Source organism: Manihot esculenta, chromosome 2 (genome assembly GCF_001659605.2).
Source record: "Manihot esculenta cultivar AM560-2 chromosome 2, M.esculenta_v8, whole genome shotgun sequence".
Classification (NCBI taxonomy): domain Eukaryota; kingdom Viridiplantae; phylum Streptophyta; class Magnoliopsida; order Malpighiales; family Euphorbiaceae; genus Manihot; species Manihot esculenta.
Genome location: NC_035162.2, coordinates 14,628,040 through 14,650,918, shown reverse-complemented (window position 1 = coordinate 14,650,918; position 22,879 = coordinate 14,628,040). Strand labels below are relative to the sequence as shown.

Here is a 22,879-nt window from a genome sequence, read left to right as displayed (position 1 = left end):
TACAATCATTCAAAATCATACCCAGTTCAGCAATGTCTAAATGTGTAGACTGAAGAGTTTGAACTACCTGCAAACAGTCCATAAGAATGCAGCCATTAAAGGCAAAAATTCCATCACAAAGAGACGGAGAGCTAAAATTTCAACAATTACCGGCGTACCATTACCTTCCGAGAAACCATAAACACCACATTGAAATATACCCTAAGAGTTTTCCACAACAAAACTATATCCAATAAAATATTGAACTTGAAACAAAACCCCATCAACTTGACAAAACCAACTGAAATTGTTCAAGTTTAAAGATGACGCGCGAATTTGGAGAGGAATGGCCTCAGAATCACGAGTAGGGTTGGAGGAATAAAACAAGTTCCTACCTTGATATAAAGTAGCAGTGGTATTTTCATGCAAAGTACCAGCACGTTGAGCAGCTTTCTAATCCAAGATATGATGCATGACGTCTTCCATAAGGTGAACTGCTGAATTTTGCACCTGGTTTCATAATAATGAGTTCCTTGCTTACCATAATCTCCATGCATATACCATTAAAAAGGTTTTCCGAACCTTGTTTTGGAACTTCAAAATCTGAAGTAAAAAGTTAAAAAAATTATCATTAGGCTGCAAATCTCTCACTCCCCCTAACCTCCAAACTTCCTTGGACACAGGACAATGCAGCAAAATATGATTGACACTTTCGTCTTCATGGCACCAAGGACATCTAGCATCCACATCCACACTCTTTTACCTTAAGTTATCCTTTGTAGGCAATATATTTCTACAAGCTCTCCAACAGAAATCTTTCACTTTTGGAGGGACCGAAACATTCCACAAACTAGTCTACAACTCACCCCCCACATTAAAAAATGATCTTCCTAACAAGTCCATACACACAAAGTATGCGGACTTCACCGTATACACACCTCTTTTATCAAAGTGCCACAATAAGGAATCTTTCTTGTTAGTAATACTAATAGAAATACTAATACTAACCCTGATATCTCTTGAAGAAAAAAGCTCCATTAAAAGAGCAATGTTCAAAATCCTCCCATTACCTTCAAAAAGATCACAAACATGCAAATGTGGTTCAATAAAATCGGGGCTATCATCCGCAAAAAAGGTATCCTCCTTAGGAATCCTGGGAGCTGAAGCCACTAAAATCTTCTCTCCATTACCCACCCTCCACCTTGTACCCCTTCGAATCAACTCCTTTGATGCCATCGCACTTTTCCAAACAAAGCTAGCACCATTACTTACATTGGCGAAAAATAAATCACCATTTGGAAAGTACTTTGCTTTAAACACTCTTTAACAAAGAGTATTAGAATTTGTTAAGAACCTTCACAGTTGTTTGCCAAGTAAAGACAAATTAAAACTCCTAAAGTCTCGAAACCCCATACCCCCCTCCTTCTTTCTACTACACATCTTCTCCCACGCTAGCCAATTAATACCCCTCTGCCCTTCTCTTTTACTCCCCCACCAAAAGCCATTGACCATTCTATGCAATTCATTCAAAATAGTAATGGGAATCAAAAAAATATTAATGCAATATGCAGATATAACCTGCAACACAGATTTTATGAGAACCTCCTTGCCTGCTCTAGATAGGAATTTGCTGCTCCATGAATTAATCCTCTTCCATATTCTTTCTTTTAGAAAACCAAAAATTGCTTTTTTGTTCCTCCCAATAAGAGAAGGTAACCCCAGATAGGCACTATGACTCAATGGTGAATGAACATCCAGGATATTACTAATATTAGACCTTACAGAGGAGACCACATTGGGACTGAAGAAAATGCTAGATTTGTTGAAGTTCACCACTTGTCCAGAAGCAGCCGCATAAGTATTGAGAATAGATTTAATACTATCTGCATCCTCCAGTCTAGCATTAAAAAATAGCAAAAAATCATCTACAAAAAATAAATGTAAGATCTTTGGGCATCTAGCACCTGCCCTACAGCCCTGCAACCAACCCCTAGATTCAATATCTTTAAGTAGTAATGATAAGCCTTCCGCACACACCAAATAAAGATACAGAGAAATAGGATCCCCCTGTCGAAGACCTCTACTAGGCACAATAGGACCAATCTAATCATCATTAAAATTGATATTGTAAGAAACTTCCGAAAAACACATAGTCAACCACCTAATCCATTGAGTAGAAAAACCAAATCGTTTCAGCATGCCTTTTAGAAACTCCCACTCTACCATATCATAAGCCTTAGAAATATCAATTTTAAGAGCACAATTACCATCATTTCTATCCTTATTAATTTTCATATTGTGTATTATTTCAAACGCAACCATAACATTATCGGTAATCAATCGATGAGGGATAAAGGCAGACTGATTCTCAAAAATAATCATAGAAAGGACCATTTTAAATATGTTCGCCAAAGCTTTAACTACAATCTTATATAACATATTACATAACGCAATTGGACGAAAGTCTTTAACAGTTTCAGGGCTATCCACTTTAGGGATCAAAACAATCAATGTTTCAATAAGAGAATAAGGAAAAGTACCTTGTTGAAGCCATAGGCGACAACCATTGGAAACATCATTGCCAATCAAGGGCCAAAATCTCTAGTAAAATACAGGATTTAACCCATCTGACCCAGGTGCCTTGTCTGGATGCATCTGAAAAAGAGCAACTCTAAATTCCTCATTCGAAAAGGGAGCACAAAGATCAGCATTATCGGTATCACTAATCAAGGGCAGCACCAACTCAAAAACCCGTTCACAATCCACAGAACCGCCATAAAAAATAGACTGGAAATAATGCAGAACATGATTTTTAATTTCCTGTTCATCCTCAATCCAGGTACCCGACGACTCCTTTAATTTAGTAATACGGTTCATTCTTCGTCTACCATTAATTTGTGCATGAAAAAATTTTGTATTTCGGTCCCCATTTTTAAGCCAAAAGCACTTTACCTGCTGTTTAAGTCTATCTTCTTCTTGCTCAAGGAGACGATTCCAATCTTCTTTTAAAGAGGCGTGAGAAACAGTACTGAGCCCATTATCTAATAATCTATGTATAGTCTTCTTCTTTTGTCAAAACTCTATATTTCTACTCCTACCCCACAACGAAAGAGCACAAACTAAATCATCACATTTCATCAAAAAGTTGCGTGGTATAGAATTAACCCAAGCTCTTTTAACAACTTCAGCCAGATCCTCATCACATAACCATGCATTATCAAATCGAAATCTCCTTCTATCTCCTCTATTATCCTTAGGAGCTGTAGTAATCACCAACGGTTTATGATCCGATCTAAGAACATGAGCAACCCAGCAGACAACATTAGTGAATTTATGAGCCCAGTCCTCAGTAGCAAGGGCTCTATCAAGCTTCTCTCTAACCAGATTATTCAACTCCCTGCCCTTCTCCCATGTGAAAAAAGAGCCAACAGTGAGTATTTGAACAAGATTACTGTCCTCAAATGCCTGTCTAAACCCTTGCATAAGATAATTTGGCAAAGTTGCTTCTCTTTCTTTCTCATCTCTTGAGTATTAATAATTAAAATCTCCCGAACAAAGCCACGGAAGAGAGTTTCTACGAGATAAAGCTCGAATAAGGTTTTAAGACTAACGTCGTCGTTGCGATTCTGAAAACCCATAATAACCAGTAAATCTCAATTGGACATTATCTTGCGAAACAAACGAATCAATAAAATATATAAAATTTATATTTTAAATATTGTTAAATATATTAATAATGGATTTTTAAAAAATATTTTCAATGTGATAAAAATATTGTTATTTGTAAAAAATAAATGTTTATATTTAATTTAAAAATAATAAAGATGATGAAGGAAATAAATCACTTTAAAATCCTTGGAGTTTAATTGAATTTAATCATTTTAAAATTTATTAATTTTTTTATGGGTAGAAATGATTTTTTTCTTTTTGTAATTTTTTTTCCCAAATAAAGTGTATTTTAATCTATAAAATTTTATTTTATTTCTAATTTTAGATTTTCATTAATTTATTGATATATATATATAAATATAAATATTGATAAAAAAATTGTTGTTAAAATAAAAATATTTATTATAAGTATTATTTTATTAGTTAAATAAAATTTTAAAGATTATAATATAATTTATTATTAATTTTTTAAAATTTAATTTAATATTTTAACTGTAATTATGATAAATTAAAATTTTAATTTTATTATTTAAAATTTAAAATATAAATATAAAATAACGTATATGTTTTTTTTTTGTTTAATACGCTTTAAAATGTAAAATAAATTTGAAAAAATTCAATTAAATTAATATACTTTTATTTAAAAATCAAATAAGATTAATTTAATTTTTTATATTTTTATTCAATTAAATTTATATATTTTTATAGAAGACGAAATAAAACTTGATTTAATATAATTTTTAATAATAAAATATATGTTTTTACAATAAGATTTATTTTTATAATTTTAAATTACTTACTATTTTTATGTGTGTTTTTTAAATTTTATGTTAATTAAAATATTAAATTGTAATATTTTAAATTATAAAAATAATATTTTATTATTTTAAAAAATTATTATATTATACCAAGACTTAATAAATTATTAACTAAAAGTAAAAGATTTTATTGGAAAAAAATTTAATAAATTTATTTTAAAATTAGTTTAATCGGATTTATTTTCAAATGAATTTAATATTTGAAAACTTTTGGAAGGGTAAAATCGTCTTTCAAGACAGTAAAGCCCTAACCAGATAAAACCTAAGATCTTTAAAACCCTAATTACGTTCTCTTTTCTGTTAGATATTCGAAGCTGCGTCTCAGTAGGCCATTGTCCATCTCTTCTACCCTTCATCCTTGCAAAATCACTGCAGTTCAAAATGGTAATTAGGGTTTTAATCGCTTATACGTGAACAATTGCTATTTCTTTATTAAATATAAATGAAAGGAGTTTAGTTCCTCATTTATGTGTGAATTTACATTTGTTTGATCTGAAATGGTAATAATCTCTCTCGCATACAATTGTTATAAGCATGCTTTAGTTCTGCATTCTGTATGCTTGCTTTCAGTGTTGCCTTGCTTGTTTAGCTTCATCTGGAATACCAATGATATATATATTTCTGTGGGCTATGTGTGGGATTCGATCGTTGCTAGATGAGAATGTGAATGTGGATTTTGTGCATGTGCAGTCTCTGGTGGCAAATGAGGACTTTCAGCATATTTTGCGTGTGCTTAACACTAATGTTGATGGGAAGCAGAAGATTATGTTTGCTTTGACCTCAATCAAAGGTATTGGAAGGCGATTCGCTAACATTGTTTGCAAGAAGGCCGATGTTGACATGAACAAGAGGTCTGCTACTTCTGTACTCTGTTTCAATGATTTTGTTTGCTGCTGATTCTTATAAGAATGTCATAAAATCAAATGAATTAGCAAATGTGATCTTCTTAACTTTTTTTTGTTCTGTTTTAATGTTAACTTCGCTGAACTACTGTGTTACTCACTATTCAGTGAGTAAGGTTGACTAAAGTTTGCACATTGTTGGTTTTTTTACTGTAATTTTACTTGAAAAAATGGCTGTGTATTATTCTTTCCATAGTGGTGGTGGGTAGAATTTGATCCATCCTTGGAAAAATAGAATGGGAGTTCTGCTGGTAGTCTAATGGTCACGGCTGTTTTCTTTATAGGATTCATTTTTGGATATAATATTATCAATAAAGACATCCATCTGATCCTTATAGGCTGTTGTAAGACATCCATATCCTTATAGGATGTTGTCTTTATAAGATTCATCCAATAAATGATGTTCTTGTATCTCCATTCAGTTGAGTTAAAAGTTTGATTAATTATTATTTATTATTTCTTGGGGTTTTCTTCTGGAACTTGTCTTTGATTTCAGATGCACTTGACTTTGATGACTAGAACTAATTTTGATACTTTAAAGTTTAAACCATCAATTTTGTTAAGTTGCAATTATGCGATTTGCTTTCAGGGCTGGTGAATTAACTGCTGCTGAGCTGGATAATCTTATGGTCATTGTTGCAAACCCACGCCAGTTCAAGATCCCAGACTGGTTTTTGAATCGGCAGAAGGATTACAAGGATGGGAAATATTCTCAAGTTGTCTCTAATGCACTGGACATGAAGCTGAGAGATGATTTGGAGCGATTGAAGAAGATCAGGTAATTTATCATGTGGATTATTAGCCAGTTTCCTTGTACATTGCCTTGGTGCTATAAGTGGAGCAACTTTTACACACCACTTATTTCTTAGATGTCTGTTTTTGTAGTGGAGAAGAATACAATATTTCTTCCCTTTTGGGAGTTGGTGGTGGTGTTGTAGCTTAACATATCTAGTGTACTTCATAATTCATAAATCATATTGAACTTTGATCATATCACTACTGGTGAAACATGATATTCTCAGCTGACTAGAGTACATTTTGCAGGAACCACCGAGGTCTGAGGCACTACTGGGGTCTTCGTGTCAGGGGACAACACACCAAGACCACTGGTCGTCGTGGAAAGACTGTTGGTGTCTCTAAGAAGCGGTGAAAATCTATTTACTGGGTTGATTTATTTTATGGATCGGCAGAATTGGTTCCTTGCTACAAGTTTTGCACTAGTAAAGTTTAGATGCGTTTTAGGTAGGTTGGAAGCGTTATTATCCGATTAACTATAGAAGTTGAGTTGCATAATCAATTAGTATATGTTGTTTGGAAGTTTCAATTTGCTTCTACTTTTGATGTGATTTTCTATGTTTTTTTCTATATAAAATCATGTTTTTTCCCCTTTCTTTAGTGCCCTATTTTGAGATTAAGTTGTTTAATGGTCAAAGTGCTTCTCTCTGTGTGTGTGTATATATATACATATATATATATATTCTCTCCTTCTAGTGGCATGCAAAATTTTGATTTACGAAAATGAAGACCATGTAACTTCCCAAGGGGAGGCATTGTTTACAAATGGCTACTAAATGATGAAGTTTAAATATTCAGTTGGATTTAATCAAGAATGAATTGATATATTCTTAAATAAATATTAATAACATTATAATTTTAATACTCTTAATAATGTCTAAATAAATACAAGATTCCATGCTTAAAGAAATAAATAATTCATTGGTAAGCATCTTGCTTTCACTTTTCTCTTTTTAGTTGGGTTTTAGGAGAATCAGGACTTAAATTTCTATTTACTGGTCGAGTAATATGCAGGTGATCCCTGGATTAAGCCTGCTAATTTTTTAAATGGTATCACAATTCTAAATAATTCTTTGCAAATATGGTGGGGAGTAAATCTATACGGGACAAGAAATAGACAGATGATCAATAATTATTGGGCTTAATCTCCCCTGCCAAGAGAAGTGATGCAAATCCTTGCCAACTGATCTAAAACTTGGACCTAATCGCTTCTTTCTTTGCTGAGAAAATCTATATAAACATAATAAAAGTCTATCCTCCATCAACAGTAAATTTGCAATTGATTTCAGGAAGTTGCATTTTCAAATTTACCCTCCACTATATTGTTTGAAGCTTACATGGTTAGTCTTTTTTTGTCTTTTCCGTCTGCCTTCCCTTTGTCCCTTTTGCAGCTAGGGGGTTGACAATTTTAACCAAGTATAGGAGGAAGTTGACCTGACACCCAGAAGGACACAGAGATTTGTCTTCTTTCTCATTAAATATATTAGATCTTATTGTCTTCTTTCTGTCTAATGAAGTTCCTACCTCATATTTTCCTTGTCTCATACCCAACTTTCTTCTCCATTAATCTTGATTCTTGCATATAAAAGAGGTTGTCCTTGATCACTCAAAGTAATTGATATCCAGGTAATGATGATCTTCTGTTCCTAGTGTAAAAAAAAAAAAAGGATAATTATGTTTTTATCATAAAATATGTCAAAATTAATAAATGTCTTTTTATTTTTAAAATACAATACTTTAATCCTTACTAAAAATTTCTTCATGAAAATAATGTATATTTTCAATTTGACAAAATTAAAATATAAAATTTAAACTATTTATTTTTAGAAATCAAATAAGTATTTATTTTAAGTAATGATTAAAAATATTTAATAGTCAAAGACAATTAATAAAAAATTAAATAGAAATTTTTATTTTGACAGATTCAAAAGACAAGAATTTTAAAAAGAAAAGAATTTTAAAAAGAAAAACATTTGTTAATTTTAAAGGTAAAAGTAATCTATACCAAAAGTATACGATTTTTTCCGTTAATTTCCAAAAAAATAAAAAATTCAACTAAATCTCCAAATTAATTCCGTTAATTTGATTTTTTCAGATTAAACACATCTCCCCCTTTATAACCTCTAACTAACTATTATATATTAATGAATAACTAATAACTATTAAAAAGTATTACCGAACAAAACCTAAATAGGTAAAATACTAACTCTATTTTAAAAGTTGTAGCAGAAGAAGGATCTTATTGTTGTGCATTTATTTTTCATATATTTTTAATATTTTTATTAGTTTTTTGGTAAAAAAAATGTGATTAATTATAATTTCTTTGTGTTTAATTGAATTTTTATGAGAATTAAATTCTTAAACTCACAATTATGAGATCAAAATAAAACAAGTTTACTAAAAATCATCTCATATAAATTCATAAATCAGGAAAAAAAAACATATTATATAAAATATTAAATATCAATTTAATGGAGAGTTAGTTGGAATTTTATTTAAATAAAAAATATTATATCAGTAAATTAAATTAAAAAAAATTTTAACATATTTTTTATTATTTAATAAAATTTGATATAGTGAGTATTTAAAATATAATATTAAAACAAGTGGTTGGTTTTTATAATTTTACTTTTTTTAACAAATTTCACATTAAAAATAACTAAAAAATAAAATAAAAATAATAATTTTTGTTTGGCATATGCGTATAGGCACGAGGAAAGCTAGCAGTCCGTTGTTTTTGATTTGCGGTGGCTGTCGTGTTTCACTTGCAGCTTCCTACGACCACGAGCCCTTCATTTCCTAACAGAATTTTCAATTCTCTCTCCGAATCATACAATTCTCAGCAATTCCCATTTTCAACCATTCTTCTGTAAATTTAACAAACACTTCTCCGTAACCTACATTGATCCCTTGCATTCCCACGGTAGCGCTTTTCTTCTCTGAAACACATTTGTTTTTCTCTTCTCATTGATGATTTGTCTCCATTCTGTAAATTAATTTTGGTATCTGAAGATCTGGATTGTGAGTTTTGCATTGAAATGTACACATTATCTTCGTTTTTTTTTAAAATAATCGGGAATGCTGCGTGATTGATCTGGGATCTCTTTTGGTGATCCATGTAATTGTTTGATTTATAAATGCGAGATGCGGTCTTTTTGCAGGAGAAGCTCTTTCTTGATTGATTTAGAAAAAAAAAAAAAAATCATTTTCAAGCATTCAGTTATAGTATTCAGGAAATTGAATAAGGGAAAAAAAAGTAGTGATTTTTAAGTGTTTTGTCCCTAAGTGAATTGCTCACCCAAAATCTTAATCTTAAGCCATGACATGCTTAAACAGGCTTTGTAAATATAGTTGAGGAGTCTTCTGGGTAGGGAAGTAAAATGGGCCAGATTAGATGGAATAACATTTCATGTTGAATTATGCCACTTGTTTCTGCTTCTTATAGTGGTTAGACATATCTGTAATATATTTTGTGTTTCTTGTTTTATGATGGTGCAGTTTTCATTTGAAGCTTTACTGACAAACTTCTAGCTTTTGAAAACTGGTAACTCAAATAATCATCGTCACTTGTGTGTAAACGCAGATGGACTTATGCATACAGGCTGAAAAGTTTTGAAATAGTCGATTTGAAGTAACTTAGAATGCCTCAAGCTAGCACGGATGATAAAAAGGCTGCATTGGATGCAGCTGCATGGATGTTCAACGTTGTCACTTCTGTTGGCATTATTATTGTCAACAAAGCCTTAATGGCCACTTATGACTTCAGTTATGGTGGGTTTACTTTAATTTCTGCCTACTTTCATCCATTAATTCCTTTATTTTTTGTAGAAGATATTCAATTATATACTTATTTGTTCTTCTTCGTATATATGTTTGTCCAGAAAGCAAATCCTTTTTAATAATTCTACTATCAGAATGTACCTCCCATTATCTTAAATATTTTGAGCAATATCTATTCTACAACTGGGATTATGTTCCCTTCTTTTGTATTGCGAATCTCAAACTTCATGTTTGTTACCTTTTTCCATCCTTATTTGTTATGCAATGTAATATTAGTGACACTTAGAGTTTTCTATGATCTTACAGTTCTAAAGAAAGTTTTTTAAATGGATATAGTTAACTGCACACATACTATATGGTATTTGATCTTGTTCGTTGTTAAAGCTTCATATAGAGCATTAGAACCGTTTAATCCTACTTTATCCTGCAATTTTCCTTGAGTGAATGTTTGCTGTTATTTGTGAGCTCTAATATTTGGTATACTAAGGATTTAGCAGCTCTAGATCTTTTTGAAGATTACGTCTGAAATTGGATGAATGAAGGAAAATGGCTCAAATGGCCTACCACAACTAGTTTAGGATTAAGGTCTAGTTAGGTATTTGGTGTATTAGTTAATTTTAATATTGTGAAAGACATTTGAGTGCTTGTTAACACGTGCTTGTCTATCTAAACTTATTTTAGATAAGTAGTAGGAACATTTTGTGGACATTAGTTCATAGGAAGATTGATTTTGTGGCTTCTGTTACCTATAAACGGTGAATATTTATGCATGAATAAATATTAGGGCTTGATACTTGCATAAAATTCTGGACAGATCCATACTTATCTGAAAGTTTTGATCTCAAAAAGGAAAAAAAAAATCAAAGTGAAGGGGTGTCATTGAAATGAAGCGCTGATATTGGTTTGCTGCTTCAATGAGTGTTACGGAGGAAATCCTTGATCTCCCTTTAATTTATTCTTAAGTTTGATGTTCTTGCCTCCTTGTTTACTAAGTTCGATAGTGGATAGGATTATTGGGAGGAGTCTCATTATGGATAGTAACTTAGGGATATAGAGGATGTAAGCGAGGTAGTGAGGAAAAGAAATGAAAGGCACTTGATTCATTGGAGATTGCATCATACTTTTTTTTAGCTCTTTTTTCTTTTCTAGGAAGAAACAGTATATTCTTGTGAATTTAATTTCCTTTTTTTTTTCAAAAATATAAGTGACATGAAAGTAACTAGGACTTTTATTTTCTTGTATGTGGTGGTGATATTCAATTATGACCGTAAGTTATGAAAGAAATGATTTTGGCGTTTGGCTTTTCTATCATATGTAGTTAATTTAGATAAACTGCTTATCGTTTGTTTGTTCACATCTTTTACTGCTTATGATTTTCTGCAGCTACAACACTAACTGGTTTGCATTTTGCTACCACAACCTTGTTGGCTTTTGTTCTAAGGTGGCTGGGAGTCATCCAAGCCACTCATCTACCTTTCCTGGAGCTTTTGAAATTTGTCTTGTTTGGAAACTTCTCGATTGTTGGAATGAATGTTAGTCTAATGTGGAACTCAGTGGGATTTTATCAGGTAACATTTTTGTTATGCTGGGTTAGGCTGCTTTTTTTTTATTTGGCAATAAATCTATTACATTGCTGTTCCACTAACTGTCAGATTGCAAAGCTGAGTATGATTCCTGTGTCATGCCTTTTGGAAGTGTTGTTTGACAAGATTCGTTACTCCCGAGACACAAAGTTGAGCATAGCAGTTGTTCTCTTGGGTGTTGGTGTTTGCACTATCACCGACATAAGTGTGAATACCAAGGGTTTCATTGCTGCTTTCATTGCAGTCTGGAGCACTTCTCTGCAACAGTATGTAAGTTGTATACTCTGTTACATAATGTGTTGAGCAATTATTTGTCTTTCTCACGCCTTTATCATGCATACTTGTATTCATATGCATTCATATATTTATTTATATGTGCATGATAGTTCTCTATTTCAATTTAAAGATGCTTAAAATATCACAAATTACAAGAATACTAATCCATTTGTTTACAATTGTCTTGCAATTCAATCACTCTCCTTATAACAATGCTGCATTGTTTGTTTGCAGTATATACATTACCTTCAAAGGAAGTATTCACTTAGCTCCTTTAACCTACTTGGTCATACTGCTCCAGCCCAGGCTGCAACATTGCTGTTAGTAGGCCCTTTTTTGGATTACTGGTTGACAAACAGAAGAGTAGACACTTATGACTATAACATAGTCTCTGTGGTGAGTGATTTAGTAGAATTTTACTTCTTAATTATGCATTTAATCTTGGTTATTGACTTGATAGATTAACTGTGACATGTAATTATCTTGACAGATTTTTAGATTTTAATGCATGGTAGAGAGTATTTTAGATTGAACTTTTCACATCATTACTGGGGAATGGCACGAGTATTTACATTGGTGCATGATTATTTCTACATGGCAACAGATGTCATTTCTTATGCTTTTGCTATGCAAGTGTACTGTATATGCATGTCTATGATCTCATAGGGGTTGCATGGCTTATAAAATTCTTTCATCCACTTTTGAATATAAGCTTGCATGTTGGAAGAAATTTGGCTTTGTTAGGACTCAAAATCTTAGGAACCAATTTAGTGTTCACTAATTTATTTGGGCCTGCAAATTTGTGAGATTTTGATGTTGATCTTTTCTTATAGCACCCTGCAGAACCAAAGATCAAATATATGTATTTTTCACCTACCAATCAAGTAAATAGGAAAAAAGGGCCCAAAGGACCTAACTATGTACCCATAATCTTATATAGTACAACTTCAATTTTCAGTAACCATTTTCCAGTGAAAATGGGAGGACATAACGACATATCTCCTGTATATGCTACAACTACTTGCAAGTCGGATCGGTATGAGCTGACAACATCATACAATCATGTCCTGTTTAGATTGATCCCATGATTGGATTTGCTGTTGCATTTTTGTTTATATTTTTTTTAAAATATCACAGCAAACGCATAACATTTTTAACTTGTACGAATGGAATAAAATTCTGTTCATTACTTGGTTCTGTTGCATGTGTATGCTTTTTACTATGGCTTACTAGAATCTTATCACATAACTCTCTCTTCATCTGCAGATGTTCATCATTCTATCATGCACCATTGCAGTTGGAACCAACCTCAGCCAGTTCATTTGCATCGGCAGATTCACAGCCGTGTCATTTCAAGTACTTGGGCATATGAAGACAATCTTTGTGTTGATAATGGGATTCTTCTTCTTTGGGAAAGAGGGCCTCAATCTTCAGGTGGTTATGGGCATGGTGATAGCGGTGGTCGGAATGATCTGGTACGGCAATGCCTCAACTAAGCCAGGAGGAAAAGAGGATTGGAACCTTTCACCACCAACAAGCAGGCAAGAAAAACCCAGTAGTTTATCAGAATCAAGTGAACATGACCAGGAGGTCTAAGCTTCGTGTTGGATAAGTTACAGAATACAAGGGTAGCTAATTCCAGGAACTCATTTATCATTTTGAGTGAATAGAAAATTCATGGTTTGATGGTAATTAATTTTTCTTCTTTATTCCATTATTTCTCCTTTTTCTTTTTCCTAAATCCTATCAAAGGAAAGGAGATTTTGCTTAGAATTAGTGTTTTTTTTTTAAAGAAATACATAATATGATAATTATTTCTTTTTCTATTTGATCTTTAAACCTTCTGTATCTTTTTAGACTACCCCCCTTTTTTTTTGTTTCATTTTTGCAATGTTAAAGCTGATTCAATATCAAGCGGTTGAATAATTCTCGATTGTTTTTCATTTAGTACTTGTGTTAATGAAAAAAATAATTAATTATTCTCCCAATTTTAAAAAATATATTAAAATTATTTATAATATTTTAAAAAATCTATTAATTAATCAATCTATTAATTTTAACTATTAATTATTATAAAAAAATTTAAAATATTAGCAATACGGAAAGATTAATAAGTAAAATTTTTATTAAATTGAACAACTAATCAATGAGTTTTTTAAATTATAAAAATTAAATAATAAAATATTTAAACGATTAAAATTAATAAAGAGACTAATTAATATAATTTTATAAAATAAAAAGAGTATTTTAATATATTTTTTAAAATTAAAAAATTAATTAATAAACTTTTATCTAAAGACTAAATCCTAAAATTTATTGGATTGAAAATAAAAGGCTTGGGTCCATTACATCATGCTTCAGAATAACGAAACGTCACAGTTTATGGATCTTGAAAGGAATGGGTCCTAATAAAAACAACTAGACATAAGTATAGAAAGCAGTGTAGGTCTCAAGGAACTCTAATGGAAATACCCCATATAAGAGGTAAGCCGACAGGGGAGAGCACGCTACATACCATCAACAATAAAGCTTCTTTGAAAGAGAGGAAGACACTAGTCATCGCAAAGCAAAGACCCGCTATTAAACTTGAGAAGCTCATCAAAATAAAGCACAACGTGCATATATAGATATATATATCAATGATTTTTTTTTTTTTAAATTGGAATCGAAAAGCGGAAGTAGAATTTGAGATTTCTCAGATTTATTTAAATATATTTACTATCAAATTAAATTTATCTGTAAATTAAATGTTTTTTCATTTAATTTTTTATTAATTATCATAAAATTAATTAAAATATTTATAAAGGTAAATTTTTTTTTAAAAAATTGTAACTAGATAAATTAATCTTTTAATCTAGATTATGTTAAGATTAATATATATTCTCTGAATTTTCAAAAATCACTAGATATATTGATTGAAATATGTGTAGAGGAATTTCTTTATGACATTTGAAATTTTCAATTCGATAAAAGTAATTGTATTCTTAAATTTATTGATATTAAGTTGGAAATTTTAATTTAATTTCTAGATTTTGATCATATTAACAAATAAGTTTCTTAATTTTAAAAATTAAATAATTTAATTTTCAGTTATACTTCCATCAAAATTCAAAGTTCTTTATCTATTTTAACAAAGGTTCTATCATATATATGTGCAAAGTCTAAATTTCTGGTGATACCCATTTTTAAATTCCTTTTTAAAAATTTAGAAAATTTAATTTTTAATATATTTTTAACTTTTTAAAAAATAAAAATTAAAAATGGATAAATAAAATCTGATATCTCTTAAATTTATTCGGATGCATTTTTTTTTAATTTTAATATATTTTCATTAAATCACTTTTTGCCTTACTACTATAAGTATCCATGTTAACATAAATAAAAAAAATTACACTGAATTACTTTAGATAAAAATTACTTCTCTTTTTCTTTTTAAATTAAAGTTATATATTAATCTCTTAAATTTGTAATTATTTGAGTTTTATTTTATTTTAATTTAATTTTTTTACTGTGCAAAATAGATTGTATTAACAAAGCCTAAGGATTAAATAATAAAGATAGTTTCTAATCTCTCAATTTTATTATTGTTTTATAGTTACTGCTTTTTGTCCATTTTCACTTTAAGATAAACTGTTATTGAATAATTAAATATTAAAACTATTTACAGTTTCATATTCCAATTTTGCAATCACTTGCAAATCTATCCCTCATTTTATCTTTTTTATTATTTTTTCCATTAATTATCAATAAATAAAATTATAAATAATTATAATTATAATTATAATTATAATATTGAAGGATAAAATTATAAATAAGTACAATACATACTAATTAATAAATTATCTTAAAATACTACAAAAGATGAAAGGTCAAAGGATTAAATAGGATACTTTTTTGAATACATAGATAAAATAATTGTTAATGGTAAATTTAGGGATTAAAACATAATTTATTGAAACAAAATTATGTAGCTTCTTTATGTTAATTAATTTTAATTGAAATTAAGCCCTCAAGAGTATAGCCAAAACGAGTTAGACGTCGGTGCATTAAAAGGCGTGAAAACTTCAAGCGGCTGACACGTGGAACAAATTAACTGGTTTTTCACTTTCATCCGGTACACTTGGCGTTACGTTTCCAGAACCTTTTTGCGTCAAAACCTCAAATCTTCCTTACCCATAGTCGGAAAATATCAATCCGACACAGTTTTGGCATAATCAACTGTATCTCACCCCACGCGGCTTACTGTGAGGTTCCTTCCCTTCCCACTTATAAAATAGAAGCAGCACGAGCGATTCGTTTCTCATCCTCATCGTCTTCACAGTCACTCCTTTTATTTATTGATTTGTGAAGAGAAATTAGGTTTATTTTTAATAATTGAATTCATTGAAAGGGGAAAATTGAAAATCAGTCGGTGGAATCGGGTTTCTTGTTGTGGAATTTTGAGTGTTGGTAGCTATGGGGAAGAAGAGGAAATCGACAGCCACCAGCCTGGACGAGGTGGATCGGACCATGTACGCGTCGTTTTGCAGCGCTGCTAATTCCCTCTCTCAGCTCTATACCCAGGCTATGAACCACCAGAAACTATCCTTTAATGCCGGCGAACGTCACGGCCTTGTGAGAGTCTCTCTCTCTCTCTCCCCCGCTGTGTGTGTGTCTTTGATTTTGTTGAATTTGGTGGAGATTGTTAATTTGGGGTTTTTGTTTTGATCAATCAAGCTCGTGGGATTTCCCCTTTTTAATTTATATATTTTTTGTTTTGGACTTTTGTTTTGGTATGAAGGTTGCTCTTTTGCTCTTCTTGTGGTAAATGTAACTGGATTATTTGATTGTAGCGATTTGAAAAGGGTATGGATGGATTCTCGTTGAATTGATGATGGATAGTTTTGCTTTTTGATTTTAGGTATTGTTAATGAATTTGACAATTGATGAAATTTTGCTTGTTTTTGTTCTTCTGCCCTTCCTTTTTTTTTTTTGGTTGAATTGTAGTGTTAGTGAAAGGAGAATAATAGAAACTCCATTGCAATATAATGTTAGTGAGGTAGGTCGATACAGGCATCAATTGCTTCAACCTTTTTGTTGTAGGAGCAACCAGAACTTGAATATTTGATGGACAAACAAAAGGTGTCTTGACGGCCTTGTAATTGTGGAGGTAGAAAGTTAATAGGTTTGTCTCTACTCGTCTCTTGAGTGTTGCACCACTGTGAGATGTCATGTTGAATTGAGGAGAGAGTTGGTTTGTAGGATGAAAACTTCTTGTAAGTCTATAGAAATCATTCAATAATGTAAATGATACGATGAAAGTCTTAATATTGAGGAATTATAGTCTCAGCTAGAGGTGCTACACGTTAACTAAAATAGTAGGATTATGTAGTGTATGCTTTTATTTAGTGCTTGGATTGCATGATTGATTGATTAGTCCCAAGGTTGAGCATTAACTATAGGATTTATTTATTGTGTTGCATACTTGTTGTATTTTTTATAATATATAAAACCCACCAGCTTGAGGAATAATCAAAGCTTTTCAGCCAACTTTCTCTCTAATTTTCTATTTTCTTCATGGTATTGGAGCCTTCTTGTCTCTGGTTTTCCTCGATCTCTTTTCTTTCTCCCTCAAGCACATTTCTTCCTTGTAAGAAACAATATTGGTGTTTCAAGTTGGTGGTGTTTGCGGTTTTTCCTAACCGGCCAGCTGCCAGTGTTCTTTCACCGGAACTTCCTCTATGCGCAGGCTTTGTCATGATTCTAGCACAATATTCCAAATAAAGATCAATTGATGGCTTTTATTATGTGAGCACATTGGTCAGACTTAATTTTTTATCTAATGGACCTCAATTAAATACAGATTGTAGTAATCTAATCAACTATAATTTAGTTGGCTAAAATTGCTTGTGTTTGGAGATTGAGAAGCTGGAAAAAGGTGTTTTAATAGTGTGGCCTTTGCCTTGAACTCGGGTTATACAATATTGAATAGTGATAGTTCTCATTGAATTTTTATGGTCGATAATTACTGCATATACTCTTGGACTATAATTATGGAACAGAGAAGCTCCAAGTGGCAAGGATGTTGCAGATTAAGTTATACTCCCTCCGTCCCATAATTTTTATCCATCTATTTTTTTTCCCCAAAATTATCGTCCACTTTTATCTTTTACACTATAATAGCATATAAATTGACTATTATACACCTATTTAATTTTATCTTATTTCTAAGAAATCTCTCAAAACATTACTTAGTATTTAATAAAATGATGTTGCAAATTAAGTTTATATTCCCTCCGTCCCACAATTTTTATCCATCTTATTTTTTGTTGCCCCAAAATTATAGTCAACTTTTCTCTTTTACATTATAACTATAATAACATGTAAATTGACTATTATAGCCCTATTTAATTTTATCTTATTTTCAATTTAATTTTATCTTATTTTCAAGAAATCTCTCAAAACATCTCTTAATATTTAATAAAATTTAATGTCTTCAAGATGGATATAATTGAAAAATCAATGAAAAGAATTGTCTTCGTTAATACGTAATACGTGTGAACAAGCAAAGTGTATAAAAATTATGGGAAAGGGAAGTGGTTGACTTGGGGGTCAACTATGGTATCTAATAAGTAAGACAAACTTGTTGGAGATCAAAACAAAGTTTCATGGTCGCTCTCATTTCCCAGTTGAATCTTGAGTTAGGCTATTGGCCAATTTTTTTCCGTTCTTCTATGCTTCTAGTTTCTCTTAGGTTTTTATTTATTAATCAGCATGCAATGATGAACTTTCACGTTCTAGAATCCTGTCAGGCTTTGATTTGGACTAATTTATTGCTTGCTTAGTCTTAATCTAATAATTTATTAACTTACACTGGTCATATTGATTTCAGGAAAAACTTTATCAGTGGATTTGGAGGCAACAAGAGGGAGGATCGAGAGTCGCAACAGTCGATATACTCAATTATATTCAGGTTTGCCTAATTTGGTTACAATCTATTTATGATTTTGTGTAATAAAGAAAAGGAGCAGTATTTTGCATTATCTCATGCCTTCATAATATTCTTAATGTCCAACATCTACTTTTGCCTGTCTGGGCATCTGTGCTAGTTATAAGGACTCTAAAATCAATTAAACTGGATGTGAGATGTATGAACACAGAGTTCCAAATAGCAATGTCCTTGGAATGAAATTTTGTAACAATCATAGTTGCATCTTCATGCTTAACAATTTTGTTCTCTTCTAATGGTATCAATGTCTTCAAGGAAAACCAGATTTTTGTGAGAATTTTATTCAATCTTCTCAACTATTAAATTTGGATTAGTTTTCTAAATTTTTCTATTTAAGAATTTCCATGTTCTAAGTACTGATTAGGAATTTATTCACAAAATAATTATGTTCTTAGTTTTTGGTGGTAGAATTTTGTGTTTGATTTTTGGAATTTGTGCGTGGTTCTCTTCTTTTTGTCTCGTTATTTGCATCTGCCGCTGCTCTTGCTTCTCTTTTTGGTTGCTAAAATATTGCAGGTACGTACTGTTCTCTGGCCCAAACATCATCTGAGTTCTTTTATTTTCTCACTCTAATTAGATCTACTTTTACTTGCTAACCTTTAGGTCTCTTTTCTTAAATCCAAGCAAAAAACACAATTTAGATTTATGTGACCAGATAAGAATCTGAGACAATAAATCTTGCTGTTGTAGCATAAAAATATAATAAACATTTTATGTTTTCTGCTGGAACCCGGAAGGGTTGATGAAAATGATCCTTGTGTCTCGTGGTAACTAGTTGGGCGTCAGTTTTGTCAATTTCAAAGGGAGTCATGTGCTATTGTTGCATAATTTTTGTTTTTAGTTGCAGATTTGCAGTGTGTAAAAAGAAAGAACCATCTTAGCTGCATACATGTAAATATTCATGGATATAGATACTTGTGACATTGTATTGTATTTGAAATGCATTGCTTCATGCAGAATGAGCTAGACTATAGTGGAGAAGAGCCGCCAATGTCCCCTCGAGCACCATCACAACATCAGAATTCTCAACCAATTCAGTTCTCAAATTCCAGTTTCCTCGTTTCATCAGGTTCATCTGGCCTTACTGCTGGCCAAGGTGCTCGATCTGAGCAGTGTGATCAACAATCAAAGAATTCAGTATTCTCAAATGCTTTGTCAAGTCCTGTGCGGAGGAGTCTACAGAACTATCAGATTGCTCAAGGTGCTTATTATCCACCTAGTGGTCCTCCGTCAGGAAATGGAACCCGCAGTAATGAAGCCAACTTTCTGCAGCACCAGAACAGGGATCCTAATCCTGTAAGTTCAAATGATTCTTCAATGGATATTTAAGGTAGCAGGTGAAGAAGCTTTGGGGTTAAAAGAAATGGAGGTTTTGGCACATGAAAATGGGGACGTGACTTGATACAATTAAAGTGTGTGTAGGTGGGAGCAGCATAACCTATTAGTTAAATCTTTTATTTTCGTTTTGAATGCTTAATTAAGATGGCTCTTTTGTGTCCTTGTAAAGCTTTGTTGAATTGACTTTGCTACTTTTATATAATCCTAATATTTGTTACATTTTTATCCCTGGTCTTTCTTATACACCTCCGTCAATGGAGATAAATTATTAATATTTCCTGTTTCAAAAAATATATATATATATATATATATTTCTTTATAGTTTGTGTTTTAACATTATTATAGTTATTTTTTATTTAAAAAAAAAAGTAAATAAGTATTTGAGCCCTTTTCCTGTCAATTTTTCCCTCAAGGATAGAATTGTATTGAAGGAAACAAGCGATGACAGGTTCAATTTCAACTGCTTAAGCCCAGGGCTTTATAAAAGGTTCCAACTCCAAAAATAAGGACAAAGAAAAATTAAATATATAAATGCATAACATAATCAGGTTATCTTAAGAACTTTGTGGCAGGTAAGCATAAGTTATGAACAATAATAATAAAAAATTATCTATATTGTTATCCTGAAGGCAGACTTTTTATAATGTTATTTTGGAGGGTAAAGAACCCACTTTAGAGGAGGCGATGAGAGTTATGTGACTGGGAATTTGACCACAAATTAGAGAGTCTCCCTCTAAGAACTTTAAAGAGAAGCTTTTAGAGTACCGAGAGACACTTTACCATCATCATTTAAGATGCAATCATAAATCCTATGTTATACAGCATTTTTTAAATGGTCTTTAGATGGCTATTCTGTTTTCATTTAATTTTAAAATTTTATTCAATATTTGTTTTTATTTAATAATTTAAATAAATTGTTTATGCTAATTTTTACATCATGTTTTTTTGCTGTTGGCCACACCAGTGGATAGTGGGAACAATATGCCCTGAGATAAAATTTTTCCTCTCACTCTTCATTCACATAATTTCTTTTTAGCTTCACTTTTATAAAAAGCGCATCGGAAAGGGAAAAATTATAAAGCCAAATAATAGTAATAATAAATAAATAGAAGAAAAATAATTATATTTTTTTATTAAAAACATAATATTAGTTAATTATTATATTTTTAAAATTTATTAATTCACTTGTAAGTTTTAGTTATTTATTTTTTTTATTTTTATTAATTTATTATATTATATAAATAATTTTACTTAATTCTTTTTTCTTAATATTTGTAAATAGCTTATATATTATTTTTTTTTATAAAAAATATCATTAATTCAAAGTATACGAGAAAAATGGATATGAACTCAAACTCCTTAACTAGAATGAGCTGATATTGTTAGAACATGAGCGATATCATTCACACAGACTTGAAAGCAAAAACACATCTTATTTACTTATAATTGGATAAAAACAATTTATAATTTTGAACCAAAAGACCAAAAAGGTGATAAATTATCTAATGAAGTATTGCTAATGAACACAACAAGAATTTGAGTATCCGATTCGAAAATAAGTATACGATTCGAAAAGAATTTGATTCCATCCACACTCTTTAATCCAGCTCAACCTCTCTCAAAAAGTCACTTTCTCAGCACACTTAATTTCCATCCGGCTGCAAAAACAGTTTGTTTTAGCCGTCATAAATATACCATTAATATCTCAGACTACATAGTCGAAGTCTAGCAAACTTCACTGAGAGCTTAAAGAGGCGTCAATATTAACCTTAATTCAATCCTGCGGTGGAGGAGACCAGACAGTTAAAGCCGAAACGCATTGGTGCAACAGAACAAACCCCTCCATTGCTGTAAAAAATTCAATACTATGAAAAACACACCACCTTCAGTCCAATTCTGAACTTTTCAAACTACATTATTTCTATTATGCCACGACACCAAACATATCATTAGAGTAAGCATCTTACACAGAATGATAAAGGAAGACTAAAGAGAACCACTACCTAATATGCAGGCTAATTCAAAGACGAACTCAACTGCGGACAAAAGAATACTGAACCAGAGTATGCAAGAGAATCTCAATAGCTTCATGACACAAAGGAAATGCCATTACATCATAAATAAGAGGAGGAGAAGTTTCAAACTTAATAGAAATGGACGTAAACAAAGCAGCTCGAGCTGGTGTATAAGCTTACCTGATTAACCGATTTCTTTACGAAAAATAATGTTAATAAGCTAAAATAACTCATATAACTCTTAACCTCTACCGTCAAAAGAACAACATAAGATGAATCTTGAACATTAGCTTGAACAACTGGTGCATTCGTTCCCACATGCTCACCACCATTAAATTATTGTTGTTTTAGCCAACTCAAGGCCTCTTTCAAACACAACGCCTCCGCCATCAACGAATTCTCCGTCCGACCATAACCATTGACACAAACACGTTCCATTTGAATCACGCAATACTCGACCAAAGCCAACTATGCTGCATCAACGTTCAACTTGACATTGCCAGCATACAGCGAGCTCCACCGAGCAGCAAACACCAGACCTGTTGCAGATTGCCTCTCTACCACCTGCACACTCCGCCATTCCTGCACCTTCGGCAAACTCCTTCGCACCACCAGCTGGGCCACACAATTCTTATTATTCCATACACGTTCATTACACTGGAACCAAATTTCCCAAAGCAACAGTAAAAGCAAGCTGCTGCTGCTGCTGCTGCTCCTTAGAAAAATGAACAATATA

At 31.6% G+C, this 22,879-nt stretch overlaps 3 protein-coding genes across 4 annotated transcripts; all 3 read left to right on the top strand.

Annotated features, from left to right (window-relative positions):
- The first annotated feature begins 4,726 nt into the window (after positions 1-4,726).
- On the top strand, positions 4,727-6,759 carry LOC110607412 (40S ribosomal protein S18). The gene is made up of 4 exons (XM_021746519.2): positions 4,727-4,850; positions 5,157-5,317; positions 5,958-6,146; positions 6,413-6,759. Exons 1-4 carry the CDS (start codon positions 4,848-4,850, stop codon positions 6,516-6,518), a joined length of 459 nt encoding a protein of 152 aa, XP_021602211.1. The 5' UTR covers positions 4,727-4,847; the 3' UTR covers positions 6,519-6,759.
- Positions 6,760-8,850: 2,091 nt separating this feature from the next.
- On the top strand, positions 8,851-13,626 carry LOC110609472 (UDP-rhamnose/UDP-galactose transporter 5). Of its 2 annotated transcripts, XM_021749061.2 has the most exons (6): positions 8,856-9,086; positions 9,747-9,934; positions 11,327-11,511; positions 11,596-11,796; positions 12,037-12,198; positions 13,069-13,626. In XM_021749061.2, exons 2-6 carry the CDS (start codon positions 9,805-9,807, stop codon positions 13,396-13,398), a joined length of 1,008 nt encoding a protein of 335 aa, XP_021604753.1. In that variant the 5' UTR covers positions 8,856-9,086; positions 9,747-9,804; the 3' UTR covers positions 13,399-13,626. The 2 variants fall into 2 exon arrangements, with proteins under 2 accessions (XP_043809488.1, XP_021604753.1); XM_043953553.1 differs by having other exon boundaries at positions 8,851-9,086; positions 11,327-11,796.
- Positions 13,627-16,099: 2,473 nt separating this feature from the next.
- Positions 16,100-20,350, top strand: LOC110609473. Its single transcript, XM_021749063.2, has 3 exons — positions 16,100-16,416; positions 18,674-18,754; positions 19,748-20,350. The coding sequence occupies exons 1-3, from the start codon at positions 16,258-16,260 to the stop codon at positions 20,117-20,119; spliced, it is 612 nt and encodes a 203-aa protein (XP_021604755.1). The 5' UTR covers positions 16,100-16,257; the 3' UTR covers positions 20,120-20,350.
- The last annotated feature ends 2,529 nt before the right edge of the window (positions 20,351-22,879 follow it).

Coding starts and splice junctions, on each gene's coding strand:
- LOC110607412 (XM_021746519.2), top strand. Junction 5,318..5,957: donor GATGTTGACATGAACAAGAG/GTCTGCTACTTC, acceptor ATTTGCTTTCAG/GGCTGGTGAATTAACTGCTG. Junction 6,147..6,412: donor GAGCGATTGAAGAAGATCAG/GTAATTTATCAT, acceptor TACATTTTGCAG/GAACCACCGAGGTCTGAGGC.
- LOC110609473 (XM_021749063.2), top strand. CDS start 16,258: ATGGGGAAGAAGAGGAAATCGACAGCCACCAGCCTGGACGAGGTGGAT. Junction 16,417..18,673: donor CCGGCGAACGTCACGGCCTT/GTGAGAGTCTCT, acceptor TATTGATTTCAG/GAAAAACTTTATCAGTGGAT. Junction 18,755..19,747: donor ATATACTCAATTATATTCAG/GTTTGCCTAATT, acceptor TGCTTCATGCAG/AATGAGCTAGACTATAGTGG.
- LOC110609472 (XM_043953553.1), top strand. CDS start 9,805: ATGCCTCAAGCTAGCACGGATGATAAAAAGGCTGCATTGGATGCAGCT. Junction 9,935..11,326: donor CACTTATGACTTCAGTTATG/GTGGGTTTACTT, acceptor GATTTTCTGCAG/CTACAACACTAACTGGTTTG. Junction 12,199..13,068: donor ACTATAACATAGTCTCTGTG/GTGAGTGATTTA, acceptor CTTCATCTGCAG/ATGTTCATCATTCTATCATG.